The sequence below is a fragment of the Periplaneta americana genome, chromosome 9, assembly GCF_040183065.1.
Source record: "Periplaneta americana isolate PAMFEO1 chromosome 9, P.americana_PAMFEO1_priV1, whole genome shotgun sequence".
Classification (NCBI taxonomy): domain Eukaryota; kingdom Metazoa; phylum Arthropoda; class Insecta; order Blattodea; family Blattidae; genus Periplaneta; species Periplaneta americana.
In genome coordinates this window covers 176,990,993-177,008,288 of record NC_091125.1, presented here as the reverse complement: position 1 = coordinate 177,008,288, position 17,296 = coordinate 176,990,993, and the positions used below count along the sequence as shown (strand labels likewise).

Genomic DNA, 17,296 nt, shown 5'->3' with positions numbered 1-17,296 from the left:
TTGAGGAGTAGAAGTTTGGAAATTACGTCTATTGTCCATAAAATATTGTACGAAGCATTTAATGAGCAACGATGAGTCCTTTAAATGTCCCAAATGTCAATGTCTTTTAAGTGTTCTGCTATGAATATATAGGGCAGAACAGCGCTCCGAGCGGCGGAATTGGCATTACGAGGGAACCACTTCAGACTCGTTTTTCAAGCTCTATGCGCCAGCTTGTATAATCTCGTAAGCAACGTACTGTACATTAGGACTGGGGACGGAGCAGTTACTGTGACGTCATTACTCGGTTGATCCGAGTACAGTACGGAGTACAAATTTGTGGCGGCAGATTAAAAATTGAGATAGATCGATGCCCACGTGCATCAACGTCGGTTAATGTAACCATCTGTTAAAATTGTCACCTAATCCCTGATTCATGGCAAAGTGCATCAACATCGGTTAAAAACGCAGTAATCATAGATTACGAAACGACGGTTAAACAGTAACCATGGTTAAAATGTAATTTCTGTGCACCATTCACAATCACCGATTACTTAAACATGGCTAGCTGACACCTCATTTAACCAGAGTAAAGTCTATGATGGTACACTGTTTCTACAAAATGACTAAAGGAAATCATCCATACTGCTGCAAAGATAATAGTCAACGTCAAAAAACGACTATGCTCACTCCGTTCTACATCGAAATGAACGTGTCCTACATTTTCGCGTTGCATTTGTTTGCCTTTCGGCTGTTATATTTACGAGTTGCATTTCTTTATTTTTCAGTGTTGTTAGGTTAAAATCGTACAAAATGGAAAATTGGATGCAAAAATGATTATACCCCAATGTGAGGTTGAAGTATTGATAGACTTACTTACTTACTATATGTAAATATATTATATAAAAAAGAAGTAATATCCATGAAGGAAAAGGATGCAAAAGATGAGTAGGAAAGTGTGTACGATCTAGGATCCCATTTACACCAGGGATTTGTTCATTATCCTTTAGATCCATCCATAACCTCTCTTTCTTCAGCCAGTGACATAGAGAAAGAGATATTCGAGTATTCCCTCTTAAAATACAGAAAATAATAGTTACATAGAATCGTAACATAATCAGCCGATCCATAGGAGAAATATGACTGTTTTTGTGTTATATCAAGTGATCCATTTGTAGATTTTGATAAACGAAATCCCTCCTGAAATTTTCTCTCACCTAATTCCTCGTAAGAATTCTCTCTTTCCACTAAAGAAACTTCACGCTCACGCTTTATCCAAGTAATTCAAGTATTTTACAATAATAATCGTCTTTGAAATAAACATGTGTGGCTCTGGCCGCCATTTTGCTTTACTTGTTCTACTAATCACTGGTTATCTTCGTTAACCACTCAAATATGGCCGGTTAGAGATTACTGTAGTTAACCTCCTATTTAAGTCGTAACCGAGGTCGATCCACTGTAAAAATGCTTAACCACGGGTTAGGTGACAATTTTAACCGGTGGTTACACTAACCGACGTTGATGCACGTGGGCATAAGCATTTTTACGGTGTTGTTATATATGATAGACGAAATAAAACTGATAAAATAATTTTATAATACTAATGGCGAAGTGCATCAACATCGGTTAAAAACGCAGTAATCATAGATTACGAAACGACGGTTAAACAGTAACGGTGGTTAAAATGTAATTTCTGTGCACCATTCATAATCACCGATTACTTAAACATGGTTAACTGACACCTCATTTAACCAGAGTAAAGTCTATGATGGTGCACTGTTTCTACAAAATGACAAAAGGAAATCATCCATACCGCTGCAAAGATAATAGTCAACGTCTAAAAACGACTGCGCTCACTCCGTTCTACATCGAAATGAACGTAGCCTACATTTTTGCGTTGCATTTGTTTGCCTTTGGGCACTGTTATATTTGCGAGTTGCATTCCTTTGTTTTTCAGTGCTGTTAGGTTAAAATCGTACAAAATAGAACATTAAATGCAAAAATGATTATATTCCAATATGAGGTTAAAGTATCATAGACTTACTTACTATATTTAAATATATTATATAAAAAAGAAGGAATATCCACAAAGGAAAAGGATGTAGAAGATTTGTAGGAATGTGTGTACGATTCAGGACCTCATTTACACCAGGTTACTGTTCATTATCCTAATGCCCACGTGCATCAACGTCGGTTAGTGTAACCATCGATTAAAATTGTGACCTAATCCCCGATTAAGCATTTTTACGGTGGATCGACCTCGGTTACGACTTAAATAGGAAGTTAACCACAGTAATCTCTAACCGGCCAAATATGAGCGGTTAAAGGAGATAACCAGCGATTAGTAGAGCAAGTAAAGCAAAATGGCGGCCAGAACCACAGGTGATTATTTCGAAGACGATTATTATTGTGCAGTACTTGAATTACTTGGATAGAGCGTGAGCGTGAAGGTTCTTTAGTGGAAAGAGAGAATTCTTGCGAGGAATTAGGTGAGAGAAAATTTCAGGAGGGATTTCGTTTATCAAAATCTACAAATGGATCAATTGAAATAACACAAGAACAATCATATTTCTCCTACGGATCGGCTGCTTATATTACGATTCTATGTAACTATTATTTTCTGTATTTTAAGAGGGAATACTCGAATACCAGTATCTCTTTCTCTATGTCACTGGCTGAACAAAGAGAGGTTATGGATGGATCTTAGGATAATGCACAATTCCCTGGTGTAGCCCAAGATCGTACACACATTCCTACCAATTTTCTGCATCCTTTTCCTTTATGGATATTTTTATATAATAGGCCTACATTTAAATCTAGTAATTAAGTCTATCGATACTTCAACCTAACATTGGGATATAATCATTTTTGGATTCAATTTTCCATTTTGTACGATTTTAACCTAAAAGTACTGAAAAACAAAGAAATGGAACTCACAAATATAACAGCGCCCAAAGGCAAACAATTGCAACGTGAAAATGTAGGATACGTTCATTTCGATGTAGAACATAGTGAGCGCAGTCGTTTTTAGACGTTGACTATTATCTTTGCAGCGGTATGGATGCTTTCCTTTAGTCATTTTGTAGAAACAATGTACCATCATAGACTTTACTCTGGTTAAATGAGGTGTCAGCTAGTCATGTTTTAGTAATCGGTGATTATGAATGGTGCACATAAATTACATTTTAACCACGGCTACTATTTAACCATCGTTTCGTAATCTATGGTTACTGCGTTTTTAATCAATGTTGATGCACTTCGCCATAAGATCCATCCATAACCTCTCTTTGTTCAGCCAGTGACATAGAGAAAGAGATATTCAAGTATTCCCTCTTAAAATATAGAAAATAAGTTATATAGAATCGTAATATAAGCAGCCGATCAATAGAAGAAATATGACTGTTTTTGTGTTATTTCAAGTGAGCCATTTGTAGATTTTGATAAACGACATCCCTCCTGGAATTTTCTGTCACCTAATTCCTCGTAAGAATTCTCTCTTGCCACTAAAGAAACTTCACGCTCACGCTCTATCCAAGTAATTCAAGTACTGTACAATAATAATCGTCTTCGAAATAAACATTTGTGGCTCTGGCCGCCATTTTGCTTTACTTGCTCTACTAATCACTGGTTATCTCCTTTAACCGCTCGAATATGGCCGGTTAGAGATTACTGTGGTTAACCTTCTATTTAAGTCGTAACCGAGGTCGATCCACCGTAAAAATGCTTAACCAGGGGTTAGGTGACAATTTTAACTAGTGGTTACACTAACCGACGTTGATGCACGTGGGCGTAACAGCTAATAAATTAACATGTGAGGTAAACGTTAAACACTGCAGCTAAGTGGAAAAGAATATAGAAATGGGCTCCATGAAGCGCTACCTAAAGCACTTAAAAATAACACACAGAATTATTTACTATTACGGAAAGTGGACAAAATAATTAATAAAACGGGAATCTTGAACTGAAGAACATAATGTTTGTTTATTTTATAACATTGCTAGCCTTCCATACAACCATGTTCTCTTTGGTGAAGAGTAATATTATTGATAAATTAAAGTAATTAGGTAATCTAATTTGTAGAAATAAATACAAATAAAATGACTGATGAGGTAACACAAATCCAATAAACACAAATAGAAAAAAATATAATGCACTTCCTTTTTTAACATATTTCAATATTAATCAAACACACTAATATAATAATAATAATTATTATTATTATTATTATTATTATTATTATTATTATTATTATTATTATTATTATTAAGGCTTTTAAGGAACCCGGAGGTTCATTGCCGCCCTCACATGAGCAAGGTTAATCCAGTCTCTACCATCATATCCCACCTTCCTCAAATATATTTCAATATTATTCTCCCATCTACGTCTCGGCCTCCCTAAAGGTCTTATTCTCTCCGGCCTCCCAACTAACACACTATATGCATTTATGGATTCGCCCATACGTGCTACATGCCCTGCCTATCTCATACGTCTGGATTTATTGTTCCTAATTATGTCAGGTGAAGAATACAATGCGTGCAGTTCTGTGTTGTGTAACTTTCTCCATTCTCCTTTAACTTCATCCCTCTTAGCCCCAAATATTTTCCTGACCATCGAATTCTCAAACACTCTTTATCTCTGTTCCTCTCTCAAAGTGAGAGTCCAAGTTTCACAACTATATAGAAAAACCAGTAATATAATTGTTTTATAAATTCTAACTTTCAGCTTTTTTCTTAGAGCAGACTGGATGATAAAAGCTGCTCAACCGAATAATAAAACGCATTTTCCATATTTATTCTGCTTTTAATTTCCTCCCGAGTGTCATCTATATTTTTTACTCAAGATATTTGAAATTTTCCACCTCTTCAAAGGATAAATTTCCAACTTTTATGCATATTTGCATTTCGTACAATATTCTGGTCACGAGACATAATCATATACTTTGTCTTTTCGGGATTTACTTTCAAACGTATCTCTTTACATGCTTTAAGTAAAATTCCCCTGTTTTCCCTAATACTTTGTGGGTTTTCTCCTAACATAGTCACGTCATCCGCATAAACAATGAGCTGATGTGACCCGTTCAATTCCAAACCTTCTCTGTTATCCTGGGCTTTAATAATAGTAATAATATAATAATACATTATTATTATTATTATCATTATTATTTACAGTAATATGTTCAAACTGGCAGTGTTCATTAGGCCCACTTGACAGGTCATATAATAGGATGAACTCCTCTTCAATACTAGAGTTTCAGCCCGCCTTGGGGATAAGGAAATAATTTGTCCTACAGCAGAAAATATTTAAATACAGTAGTATCTACGTTGCTGTCTGGTAGAACTAAGTGAAACACGTGAACTCTGTTCGAACGTTTGAACTGACCGGTAACGGCTACGGTTAACCGAGTAACTTCGGTGCTCCGCTGCCAAGCACATAAACCGATAAAACCGAGTAACTCAGCAGTTCTACTCGCTCCGTCCCCAGCTCTACTGTATAATCCCGCCGTGCGGCATCTTGCAGTCCCTTCCCGCAAGCTCCGATTCTGCTGCAACCTGTGCGTTTTTTTTAAGCAAGAAGTAAAGCGCTGCAGCAGGACCGTTCTTTATCACATTTGCTTCACCGTCGCTGCAGCATCCGTGCAGCAAATCAGAACACCGCTTTACGAGTTTGCTGCACGATCCATCATGGCGGAATGCGTGTTTTGGTCTTTGCAACGTTTATTATTGTTAAAATCGTCTAGTAATAATAATTCCATGTCATTTTTATGGAAGTCGAAACTATTTAACATGTTCGGTTCTTTTAAGTTTAAATTTATTACTGCAGTAATAGAAGGCAATATTAATTGTCCACCATTTTGCAGTCAGCTGATCTAATTGCGTTTTTTTTCGACCCTCATTTTGCTGCAGCAAAGGCATGAAACGCTTTAAAAAGCGCGCGGGATGCGTGCACTGTTCTGTTTAAACCAATGAGTTGTCGTCCTGCAAAATCGCAATGTGTAGACTCAGTCTTAGAGAGCAGGTAGAATGGGATATGAACTTTACTAAAAGCCAGGTTATGAACCGACTAAACAGGAAGTAGTTGCCGGGCGAGAGGAAAGTGCGGGTTAGAGGGGTAGTCTGTGCAGTGTTGACACGTTGAGTGTGCGGTGTTGGAGGGAAGGAGAATGGAGCTTTTCATTGGACCTCACGTGAAAATGTCCTTATCAGGACACAATTCAGAAACGGCAATCATCAGACTTTTTTTTATGAACTCTCTCTGTAAATGGTTTGCTAGGACAAACTGTGATATTTTAAGCTTGCCTTTATGTCAACTTCATTTGCAGATGTGCAATTTGAAAGGCACGTTGCTTACTAAGGACTTAGAATAACTTTGCTGTTTCTCACTTGCATTATACAGTACTATTTCAGCACGGTGATAGATTCCCGGTAATCATTACACGTTGTTTTGTCCATAAACAACTTAAAAATAATATTTGTTTGTCCACTCAGAGTTAAATATTCGGTGTTCCGAATCTATTTTATGCTCGTTGTGTTGAGATTGACAATATTAATTGAAATAATAATGCAGGTTATGTGAAATACTGCATTAGCTACTGCAATAAGGTTGTTCTCGTTCGTAGTTGGCCATGGTCACGGGTCGGAGAAGTAGCTTTGAATTTCCCTGCAGCAACACTAGTGCTTCCAAAACCTCGAAGAGTATAATTTATTATTGAATATGACAGTGAGAATTTTAATAATCCTCTTATGCAATTATTATTTATTGTGGAGTTGAAGGAAACATGTTTGTGATACCAACTGCATAAATGTTGTTGTTTAGTCAATTGTCCAAAGACAGGTCTGAACCCTACAACAAAACACCACTTATGAGGCAACTAGGAGAGGAGATAATGAAGTAGGGTGGTCAATTCCTTTCCCCCTCCATTGCATACATCGCTGACTAGCTATATATTACACTAATCAGACTTCAGATGCATACAAACAATTGTTCTTGCTCTGACACATATCGTCAAGTGAGATGTACTGCCTGATAATAAATGGTACATATCAGCCAGAACTCAATCAGAGGTTTGCATAAAGCTAAACATGCTGAATCTTAGCAAAAATTTAATTCATTGCTAGACAAAATAAGTATAATTTCATATTCCTCCATATGATTAAATAATTTCAGTCAGGCAAACAGGTCCGTTGTGAGACATATGCGCCCCCACAAGGCGTACAGTGTGTTGTGAGACATATGCGCCCCCACAAGGCGTACAGTGTGTTGTGAGACATATGCGCCCCCACAAGGCATACAGTGTGTTGTGAGACATATGCGCCCCCACAAGGCGTACAGTGTGTTGTGAGACATATGCGCCCCCACAAGGCGTACAGTGTGTTGTGAGACATATGCGCCCCCACAAGGCATACAGTGTGTTGTGAGACATATGCGCCCCCACAAGGCGTACAGTGTGTTGTGAGACATATGCGCCCCCACAAGGCGTACAGTGTGTTGTGAGACATATGCGCCCCCACAAGGCGTACAGTGTGTTGTGAGACATATGCGCCCCCACAAGGCATACAGTGTGTTGTGAGACATATGCGCCCCCACAAGGCGTACAGTGTGTTGTGGAGACATTAGCTGTCACAGCAATCCAGTGGCCAGAGTGCTGGACTCATAATCCTGTGATCAATCCCCGCTGTATCTCCAATTTATGACTTATGTTAGGCAAGCCCATGCTGCAGGTAACACATCCCATCAAATCTGTATCACCATTTCATCTCATCTCATCTCATGTGTAGTGTAGACAGCACCCTGGGCAACAACTCTGTCGGTAAATTGGTCTACCTACACAACTGGCTTCATATGGGTGAATGACCACCCACTATTAGACGAAAGAAAAATGTACTCGTTATACAATAATTCTTCATTTACCAACACCTCCAATGACAAAACCGCAAATGTGCAAAATTTGTCTTAATTCACTTAGTGCACTCTCTGAATGTGCCAAATGTAAATAACATGTGCATTATCATTTGATTTAGAGTTATTTGCAAAGGTTGAAACGTAGGCTATGTGTGCTTCGAGATCAAAATGTGCAATGGCAAAACAGCGAAGGAGTTGCATTGAGGGTTTTACATAGAACTGAATTATAAATTAGATTGACAGTATTAACGAACATTCACTTAATTATTTTCACACTAAGTCTTAAGCAGAAAATGTTGCTTGTGTTTCAATGTGAAAATTGTTATGTGTTTAATATGCTGTACATTATCACTGTAAAGCTCAAGATGGAGGTGCAAAATGTGCGACTGTAATGCTTCCTGCTGCAAGTAATTAATGAGGAATTTGATCAGTTTGAAGATCCTAATAGCTGACAGTGATCACGGGATGGAATATAAAGTCAGCTCGAATTTATGATTAGCTTTACTTTTTTGTGTATTGATATTTCTTAACGTGATAAACGCAGTTATTTTAGGTATGCGGTTTTGTGTAGATATATACAATGCATTCGTAGCTCGGCCGGACGGTTCCACAGCGGCCTTGGACTGGGTGAAGACGTGATGTTGTCCTTCAATTCTTGTAACATGTGCGGATTTGATGCGTACACTTTATTCTTTAACGTTCCCCATAAATAAAAATCGCATGGAGATAGGTCAGGGGAACGCGGTGGCCACAATCCTCGACTATTTAGTCTGTCACCAAACACGCTTCGCAATTCATGCATAGAATTCGCAGCGGTGTGTGCTGTAGTGAATCCTGCCACTCAATCGTTCATTTCTTGTTAGTTGCGGAAAAAAATTATTTAGAATTGAGTTACATAAACGTGTGAATCAACTGTTGTGTCGAAAAATATGGGACCGATAATTCTACTAGCACTCACTGCACACCAAACCCAACCTTTGCAGCGTGGTGAGGAACTTGTTGAATAATATGGGGCTTTTCAGTAGCCCAGTATCTGTTGTTCTGAGTGACCATGAAGATGAAACCACACTTCATCAGTGAAGAACATTAAAAGTGGGTCCACGTCACCATTATGAACGGACTGCACAAACCAATTGCAATAATTAACCCAGCTTACAGGATCTCGTGGTTGTAAAGCATGAACTACAGTTACCCTGTACGGCTTAAGTTTCAGAAGTTTCGTTGCCACAAAAGCTGACGTCTTGGAAATGTTAACCTCTTTGTTAAACGTCGCAGTGATTTGCAGGGTGAGTGCTCTAACCGGCCCTACTTCATCTAGCTTCTCTTCTGTCGGTACACGGCGTTGTTGAACACGTTTCTTGTTCAAAAAAGATCCCGTACGTCTGACTTTATTGACAAGGCCATGAATAGTTGACCTGCTAGGAATTCGAATAGCTGCAAACCGATGTTCAAATTCTCTTTGACACCTTCTTGCAGGAGAGTATTTCACATACGCATCATAGAGAAAAGTACGTTGTTCTAAAGTGTACTCAAGCATTATTAATAGATACTTTATCACCACGAGACAACACAATTTTACCCACAATACACGCACAGACGTCTTTCCCTCACGACAGATCCAACTCGACTGACTGGCGCGTCAGCGGTAGCTACAGCGCTACTCTGGCAGCAGCGCGCCAATCTTCACCCAGTCCAGGGTCGCTGCGGAACGGTCCAGCCGAGCTACGAACGCACTGTACATATGCAGTCTATGTGCGTGCGTGTGTGTGTGTGTCCGAATGTGTGGCATTCCTACTTATATTCATATCCCCAAGTTCAGAAATTTCTAATTTTATTTCAGAGCAACTTCATCCTTTCAGCACAGATGTAATCACTGATATGAATTATGGAAGAGGTGGAAGTGAGTATATAACTGTTTATTAATATTTAACATTACAAAATTAAATATTTTAGGTGATACTTTTTGTGTCAGTATGTGTCTGTGACCGCCCACTGGCCTGTCTTTCTGTCTTACTGAATGTGTGGTGTTTCTAGCAAAGAATTTATATCTCCAAAATCAGAAATTTATGAATTCTATTTCAGAGTAACTTCGTCCTTCCAGCATAGATGTAAATGCAGATATACGGGCAAGTTTTCAGTCAGCACAATCGCAGCTTTGTAGACAAAGAAATACGTGTAAAAATGTTTGGTTTATAACAATATGACAGCAGAAGAAAGAGAGATGCGTCATGGAAAGAAAGAACTGCAGGGATAAAGATAAGCAATATCTCCAAAAATACTGAAGGTACAACTTACTTGCACTGACAAATATGCTTTATGGAAACATTGCATGAAGAAATGTCTACTGGTTGCAATATCAAAGAATGGAATGTAGGAAAATATTCTACAAACAAATTCAAAGTTTTGAGTGAGATGAATGGAGAAACCACATGTCAAGCAAGAGACTGTACAGTAACACAGCGAACACCAGCTGATTAGTCATGACCACTGAAGATAGGACTGCAAACATGATTTTCAATGTGTGTTTTAATACTGTAATAATTATATTGCCTTTGTATGTTAAATTTTTTAATCAGTATAAACATGTTAGAAAATGACTGCCACTAGGAGAGCTTTGTATTCGCGTGGAAGAGAAAGGGACTGTCTGTCAGTATGAGAGGAAGCAGTGGAGTGAATCCATATAAGCCACACATGCAAATTCACTGAAGTTCTGTGTCCTGCAGAAGTCTGTAGATGGTTGCTGCACACTAACTCGAATGTGCGCAAGTATGCAAACTGATGGTTTACTGTTCACTGGGTAAGGTTAACAGACATGACGTCAGGATCTTGGGGATGAGCCACATCCCTATGTGTAACGTATTCTGCACAGTAACTTGTCAGATGATGATCACGGAAATTCGGTACCTAGACATGTTACAATCTACTATTTAAAAGGGGGGGGGGGGCGGAAGATGTTTTTTATACTGTTTTAAACAGTGCGTTCTTAAAATATGTTAACTGATGCTGAGGTCTTGGCAATAAAGCCATTAACTCTCTGGCTCTCACACACAGTGGGTTTAGAGGAAAGGGCTGGACATATGATTCTGATCCATTTCTTTCTGAAGATTGCACAATGGACAAAATGATCAAAAAATTGTAATTTTGTTCAAGTGATTCAACAGTCATGCCCTGTGAGTAATTGAAAGGATGCAGCTGCACTTTTTCTTCGATACTCAGAGATTATGTTTTGTACATTGAGACTCTCCCATCTTTTATTATTTGAAATTCCGTGGATATGGTACATCTTGATACTTTGAGTTGATTTGATTAATCTTTTGACTTTTGAAAATGAAAATGATAAAGTTGACAGAGGTTTTTAAAAATATAAAACATGTTTTATACATAGGGTTGCGAGATGAGTATTGTAAAAATAACCGAAATTCCTGATTTTTTTAAAGAAAAATTCGGGAAACTGGCATTTTAGACATCTTAAATTTATCGATTTGTTTATTAAACGAAATAAAGATTATTCATAAAATTAATATCCTACTAACTGAAAAAATAAAACTTGATGAAGCTTAATGGTGAGTTACATAAAAAAGAATATTTACAAAGTTACCTCCGTTTATATTTCCCTGAAGATCTAGCATCTTTTAAAAGTGAGAAATAATTTTTTGTACATTATAAAAAGCTTGACAGTCCACTTTTGAATTGACACAACTTTCATTAAACAATGAGATGTCCATTATAAGCTTAAGAGGGCACAAGTCAATTATACACGTCTTCCCACCTTGTAAATACATTTTTGTTACTGGAGGATCTTCATCAGAATTTCGCTTCCCTAAATATTTAGACAGCACAATTAAAACACGGATTATTATGGATTTACTATTGATTACTTGGACCATACAAAGACATTTCCAATCAAACAGAACATCTGGATTTCTACTTTCTTACGATGTCACTATAGAGCAGTGGTCATCAGCACAGAGCACCCTGGGACTAGCGTCTCTTACCCGCGGAGAACACACTGCACTATGGTGCAGTCGTAGCTGCTAGCAGGTATGCACTCAACCTTTTCCTGCTGCACGACAGAGCACAAGGGACAGCTCCGCTTACCCTTTACCCATTTCAGCGAGTGCTGATGACCACTGCTGTAGAGTATCGATTAGTTAGTGAGTGATCTTGATCAAGTGATTACTTGTAGCACAGAGAAGGCTGCCAAATTTGTCTTTGTTTTTCATGCACCCAAAACATTCCATGTAGTAGAAGTGGTGTTTGGTGATTTAATGACTCAGTGGTACAACAAAAAAAAAATTAGCATTCTGTGGTGTACTTTTAAACTTTCATGTTATAGCTCAGTTTGAAATTTTAAGCTAATTTTGTAGAAAAGTAAAAAAGACTAGATTATTTTATAAAAACATGTTAAAATTATTTTCAGTGGATTTCTTATAAATATGATAAAATTGCTTTAGACATAGGCCTGTATGCAGATGGCAACATTAAAATTGTTTGCTCTGTAGCCTATATCCTTATTAATAATAAAGTTTGTTTGGAAAATATCCTGCATAAAGTTAGGAGCACCTCTGTGAACTCATAACTGTACATTTTATAAAGGCCGAATAGAAGGCAAACTTGATTTATATTGTAAATAATTAGGATGAAATAAAACAACCAGAAGATGAGAGGAATAACTTGTATGAAATATCTTTAAAAAATGTTTATTATTAACAGAGAAATAAATAATAAACATAACAGAATTCTGTTGGCGTAAACATTAATAATGTGATCATATAGATTTAAACATTGTGCTTAAAACTTGTTTTAATCAACAAATATTGTTTTAAACAATTTTGAACACTTTGTTCAAAACTTTTTGTTTTAATCATGCCAACCCCGGTGACAATAATGATTCCTGCTGCATCTGGAAGAGGGCAATCCTGGTTTCATCTTCGAACAGCTACCCAACAGGTGGATTGGTCTTGCTTTTCTAGCCGTCACATTCACTGGATCTACGCCCCGTGGGGATTCTTAAAAAATCCAGTCTGTGTAAAACTGTTACCACAACAATCGTTCATGCCATGCTGGCTTGGGGGTGATAACGGCATTGTTGTTTCAGGAAGACAGTGTGATGGGTACCCCCCGGTAGTGCTACCACTCCCTGTCATGTGGCTGCGTAGTGAGCAGCGTGAACGACGCTGCCGACGCCTGGTGTCTATGGCGCCTCGTAGTGCTGGCGGCGTCATTAAAAAGCAGATGGCAGCTTTGGCATCACAGGGGGCAGGTCGACTGTCACGCTGTGGACGGGTTTCTAGGTGGAGACGACGTTCCAGTAATCTGCTGAAGGAGGTGGGTGCAAAGGACTATACCAGTCTAAATAATCTGGTGGTGAATTTCCTTTTATGAGAGGCCATTTGCGTTCTTTTGTGTCTTGAGAGGTTTTCACTGTCCCACGACTTGTGCACAGGCAGCCTCTTGATTCGTTTATGGGTTTGGATGTAGAGTTCAAGCTGTATAGCTTTTAAAACTAGTCTGATATTGAATGTTACTGATGATAGATAGTCTAATGTCTTAAATAAATATTTGATTTCCACTTAGTGAATAATTTGATTACTTAAAATAAGTTGTATGTACTTTTAGTTATGTCTGTGAGTAATCTTCAAGATTTCATGAAGAAATTTATTTGATGTATGATAGTCTGCTTCATAAATCGTATGAAGAACTTTTCTTTGAACACCAAATGATGACCGTGCTGATTACAGTGTATGTATGTATGTATTTATTTACACTGCAAGTGGGCAAGCACCCGGTGGCAGTGGTATATACAATATTAACAATACACAATAAAATGATAAACAATACTTACTTACTTACAAATGGCTTTTAGGGAACCCGAAGGTTCATTGCCGCCCTCACATAAGCCCGCCAGCGGTCCCTATCCTGTGCAAGATTAATCCAGTCTCTATCATCATATCCCACCTCCCTCAAATCCATTTTAATATTATCCTCCCATCTACGTCTCGGCCTCCCTAAAGGTCTTTTTCCCTCCGGTCTCCCAACTAACACTCTATATGCATTTCTGGATTCGCCCATAAGTGCTACATGCCCTGCCCATCTCAAACGTCTGGATTTAATGTTCCTAATTATGTCAGGTGAAGAATACAATGCGTGCAGTTCTGTGTTGTGTAACTTTCTCCATTCTCCTGTAACTTCATCCCGCTTAGCCCCAAATATTTTCCTTAGCACCTTATTCTCAAACACCCTGAACCTATGTTCCTCTCTCAGAGTGAGAGTCCAAGTTTCACAACCATACAGAAGAACCGGTAATATAACTGTTTTATAAATTCTAACTTTCAGATTTTTCGACAGCAGACTGGATGATGAGAGCTTCTCAACCGAATAATAACACGCATTTCCCATATTTATTCTGCGTTTAATTTCCTCCCGAGTGTCATTTATATTTGTTACTGTTGCTCCAAGATATTTGAATTTTTCCACCTCTTCGAAGGATAAATCTCCAATTTTTATATTTCCATTTCGTACAATATTCTGGTCACGAGACATAATCATATACTTTGTCTTTTCGGGATTTACTTCCAAACCGATCGCTCTACTTGCTTCAAGTAAAATTTCCGTGTTTTTCCTAATCGTTTGTGTATTTTCTCCTAACATATTCACGTCATCTGCATAGACAAGAAGCTGATGTAACCCGTTCAATTCCAAACCCTGCCTGTTATCCTGAACTTTCCTAATGGCATATTCTAGCGCAAAGTTAAAAAGTAAAGGTGATAGTGCATCTCCCTGCTTTAGCCCGCAGTGAATTGGAAAAGCATCAGATAGAAACTGACCTATACGGACTATGCTGTATGTTTCACTGAGACACATTTTAATTAATCGAACTAGTTTCTTGGGAATACCAAATTCAATAAGAATATCATATAATACTTCCCTCTTAACCGAGTCATAAGCCTTTTTGAAATGATAAACAATACATAATAAAATTTACAATACATAATACAATTTACAACACATATACAATTTTATACACAATACAATAAGAATACACAATACAATTTAACACAATAATAATAAAACATAAAATAAAACACCTAATTTTACAACACAACCTACATAATTATGTATAGGTCCTACATAAGTTTCAATAGTCTTTCACTTTACTCTCATCTCATTCCCTGTAGTGGCACTATGACGCATTTCACTGACACTTTAGCACATTTCACTGACACTCTGTAACACATTTCACTGACACTATAGAACACATTTCATTGCCGCTATAAATTATCACTGATCGGAACTGTTCACTGCACTGTAAAACCATAACTTCACTGACTCACCTCGCTTCACTGATACAACAGTTCAAATAAGTCAAATAATTGCATCCTTATGCATACTTATAAACAGAACTACATTTAAACTAAACATTTCTAGTCTACGGCCCTCTTACACGCTATTTTTAAATAATTTACAATTCAAACCAAGGAAGTAAACTCGTCAGGCTAGATAAATACATGTCACCTTAAAAAATTAAATGTTGAATGTCACCTTAATTTTAATTTGCACTTTATACACAACTTTTTAAGTTATTCTTGAATCTCCTTAAGGAAGGACAGCCCTCAAAGACCACTGCAGGTAGGTCATTCCAATCATTTATAGTTCTATTTAAAAATGATAATTTACCTACATCCGTTTTCTGTTTCCTACATTTGATTTTAAAATCATGATCGTTCCTACCATAGTACGTTGGCTTTTCTAACCGAGCCGTTATATCTACCCATGCTTTCTGACCTAGATGTGCTCTATACAATGATGTTATTCTAGTTTTCCTACGTCTGTTTTCCAAAGTTTCCCATTTAAGTTCTTTTATCGTATCGTTCCCATCTTCTCTTTTACCTTTAACAAATTTAGCTGCCCTATACTGGATTCTTTCTAAGGAATTTATCTGATATATTCTATAGGGTTCCCAACACGTAGTTCCGTATTCCATTAACGGTCGCACTAACGTTAGATATGCTATTTCCCTCGATTTGGGGCTAGCCTTTCTCAAGATTCTCATAATAAAGTGAAGTGCCCTCCATGCTTTGCCTGTAACATTATCAACATGCTCTTCCCAAGAAAGTTTGGAGTTTAAATACACTCCTAGATATTTACAACATTGTTGTTGCGGAATTACAACACCACTGAATTCGTAATTAAGACTAGTTTCCTCTCGGGTTTTACAAAATGTTATAGATTTACTTTTAGAACCGTTTATTTTCATCCTATGCTTTAACGCCCAGTTATAAATTTTATTCAAGTCTGTTTGAATAGCATCTACATCTGAATTATTTCTAATCTTTCTATAGATAATGCAGTCGTCTGCAAATAGCCTCACATTTGATGTAATATCCTGGCATAGGTCATTTACGTATATTATAAAGAGTAATGGACCCAGAACGCTGCCCTGTGGCACCCCTGAACTTATATTTCCAATTTCCGATATTTCATGACCTACTCTAACTCTCTGGGTTCTACCTTTTAAGAATTCTTGGATCCATAGCACCACTCTTTTATCTATTCCTAGCCTACTTAACTTATCTATTAATATGTCATGTGGCACCAAATCAAATGCTTTCGAAAAATCAATCACAACTGCATCGATTCTTCCGCCTCTATCTACCTCTTCAGCTAGATCCTGAACCAGCGACGTAATTTGACTATCACATGAGAAGCCTTCCCTAAAACCATGCTGGCGGTTGTAAAACCAGTCTTTCGCATTTAGAACATGACGAATATAATCCGATATCAAATGCTCCATGACTTTACATACGACAGATGTAAGGCTAATCGGTCTGTAGTTTCCGACATCTAATTTATTTCCACCTTTATGTATGGGTACCACTATAGCTGATTTCCAGTCACATGGAATAGCTGGATTGTTTATGGAAACATGAAATATACGCATTAAGTATGGAATTATGGCCTCGGAACCTAATTTAAGAATCTCTGTAGCAATAGTATCTGGTCCTCGAGACTTCCGATTTTTTAATTTCGTTATTCTCTCTCTAACCCCTTTGGAAGTTATTTTGAAAGTCGAATTTGGTTCACATTCACGGTCTGTGACACAACCACTCCTATCAGCGGGATTATTATTATTATTATTATTATTATTATTATTATTATTATTATTATTATTATTATTATTATTATTGAAAACCGAAATGAAATAGGAATTTAATAAGTCGGCCTTTTCTTTGTCATCAGTTATACTTTCTCCGTTCTGATTTCGTAAAAGCACTACTCCTTCATTTTTTCCTTTTCTCCTGCGTACATAATTATAAAACTGTCTCCAACTGTTACTTTCATCTTCTTTTAAAATAGTTTTTAGAAAATTTTCCTGAGCTAACCTTTTTTCACACTCAAGTTTCTTAATTAATTCGAC

General features: G+C 37.4%; 1 protein-coding gene across 8 annotated transcripts in view; it reads left to right on the top strand.

Annotated features, from left to right (window-relative positions):
* LOC138706798 (CTD small phosphatase-like protein 2) overlaps positions 1-17,296 on the top strand; it is a 75,252-nt gene that overhangs the window by 30,501 nt on the left and 27,455 nt on the right. For 3 of the 8 annotated variants that reach the window (XM_069836512.1, XM_069836509.1, XM_069836508.1), the window contains exons 2-3: positions 9,719-9,778; positions 12,977-13,206. In XM_069836512.1, the coding sequence (XP_069692613.1) occupies positions 9,757-9,778; positions 12,977-13,206 (252 nt within the window). In that variant the 5' untranslated portion in view covers positions 9,719-9,756. Of the gene's footprint in view, positions 1-9,718; positions 9,779-12,976; positions 13,207-17,296 lie in introns of those variants that run through there. The other 5 variants (XM_069836514.1, XM_069836511.1, XM_069836513.1 and 2 more) reach the window with 3 other exon arrangements.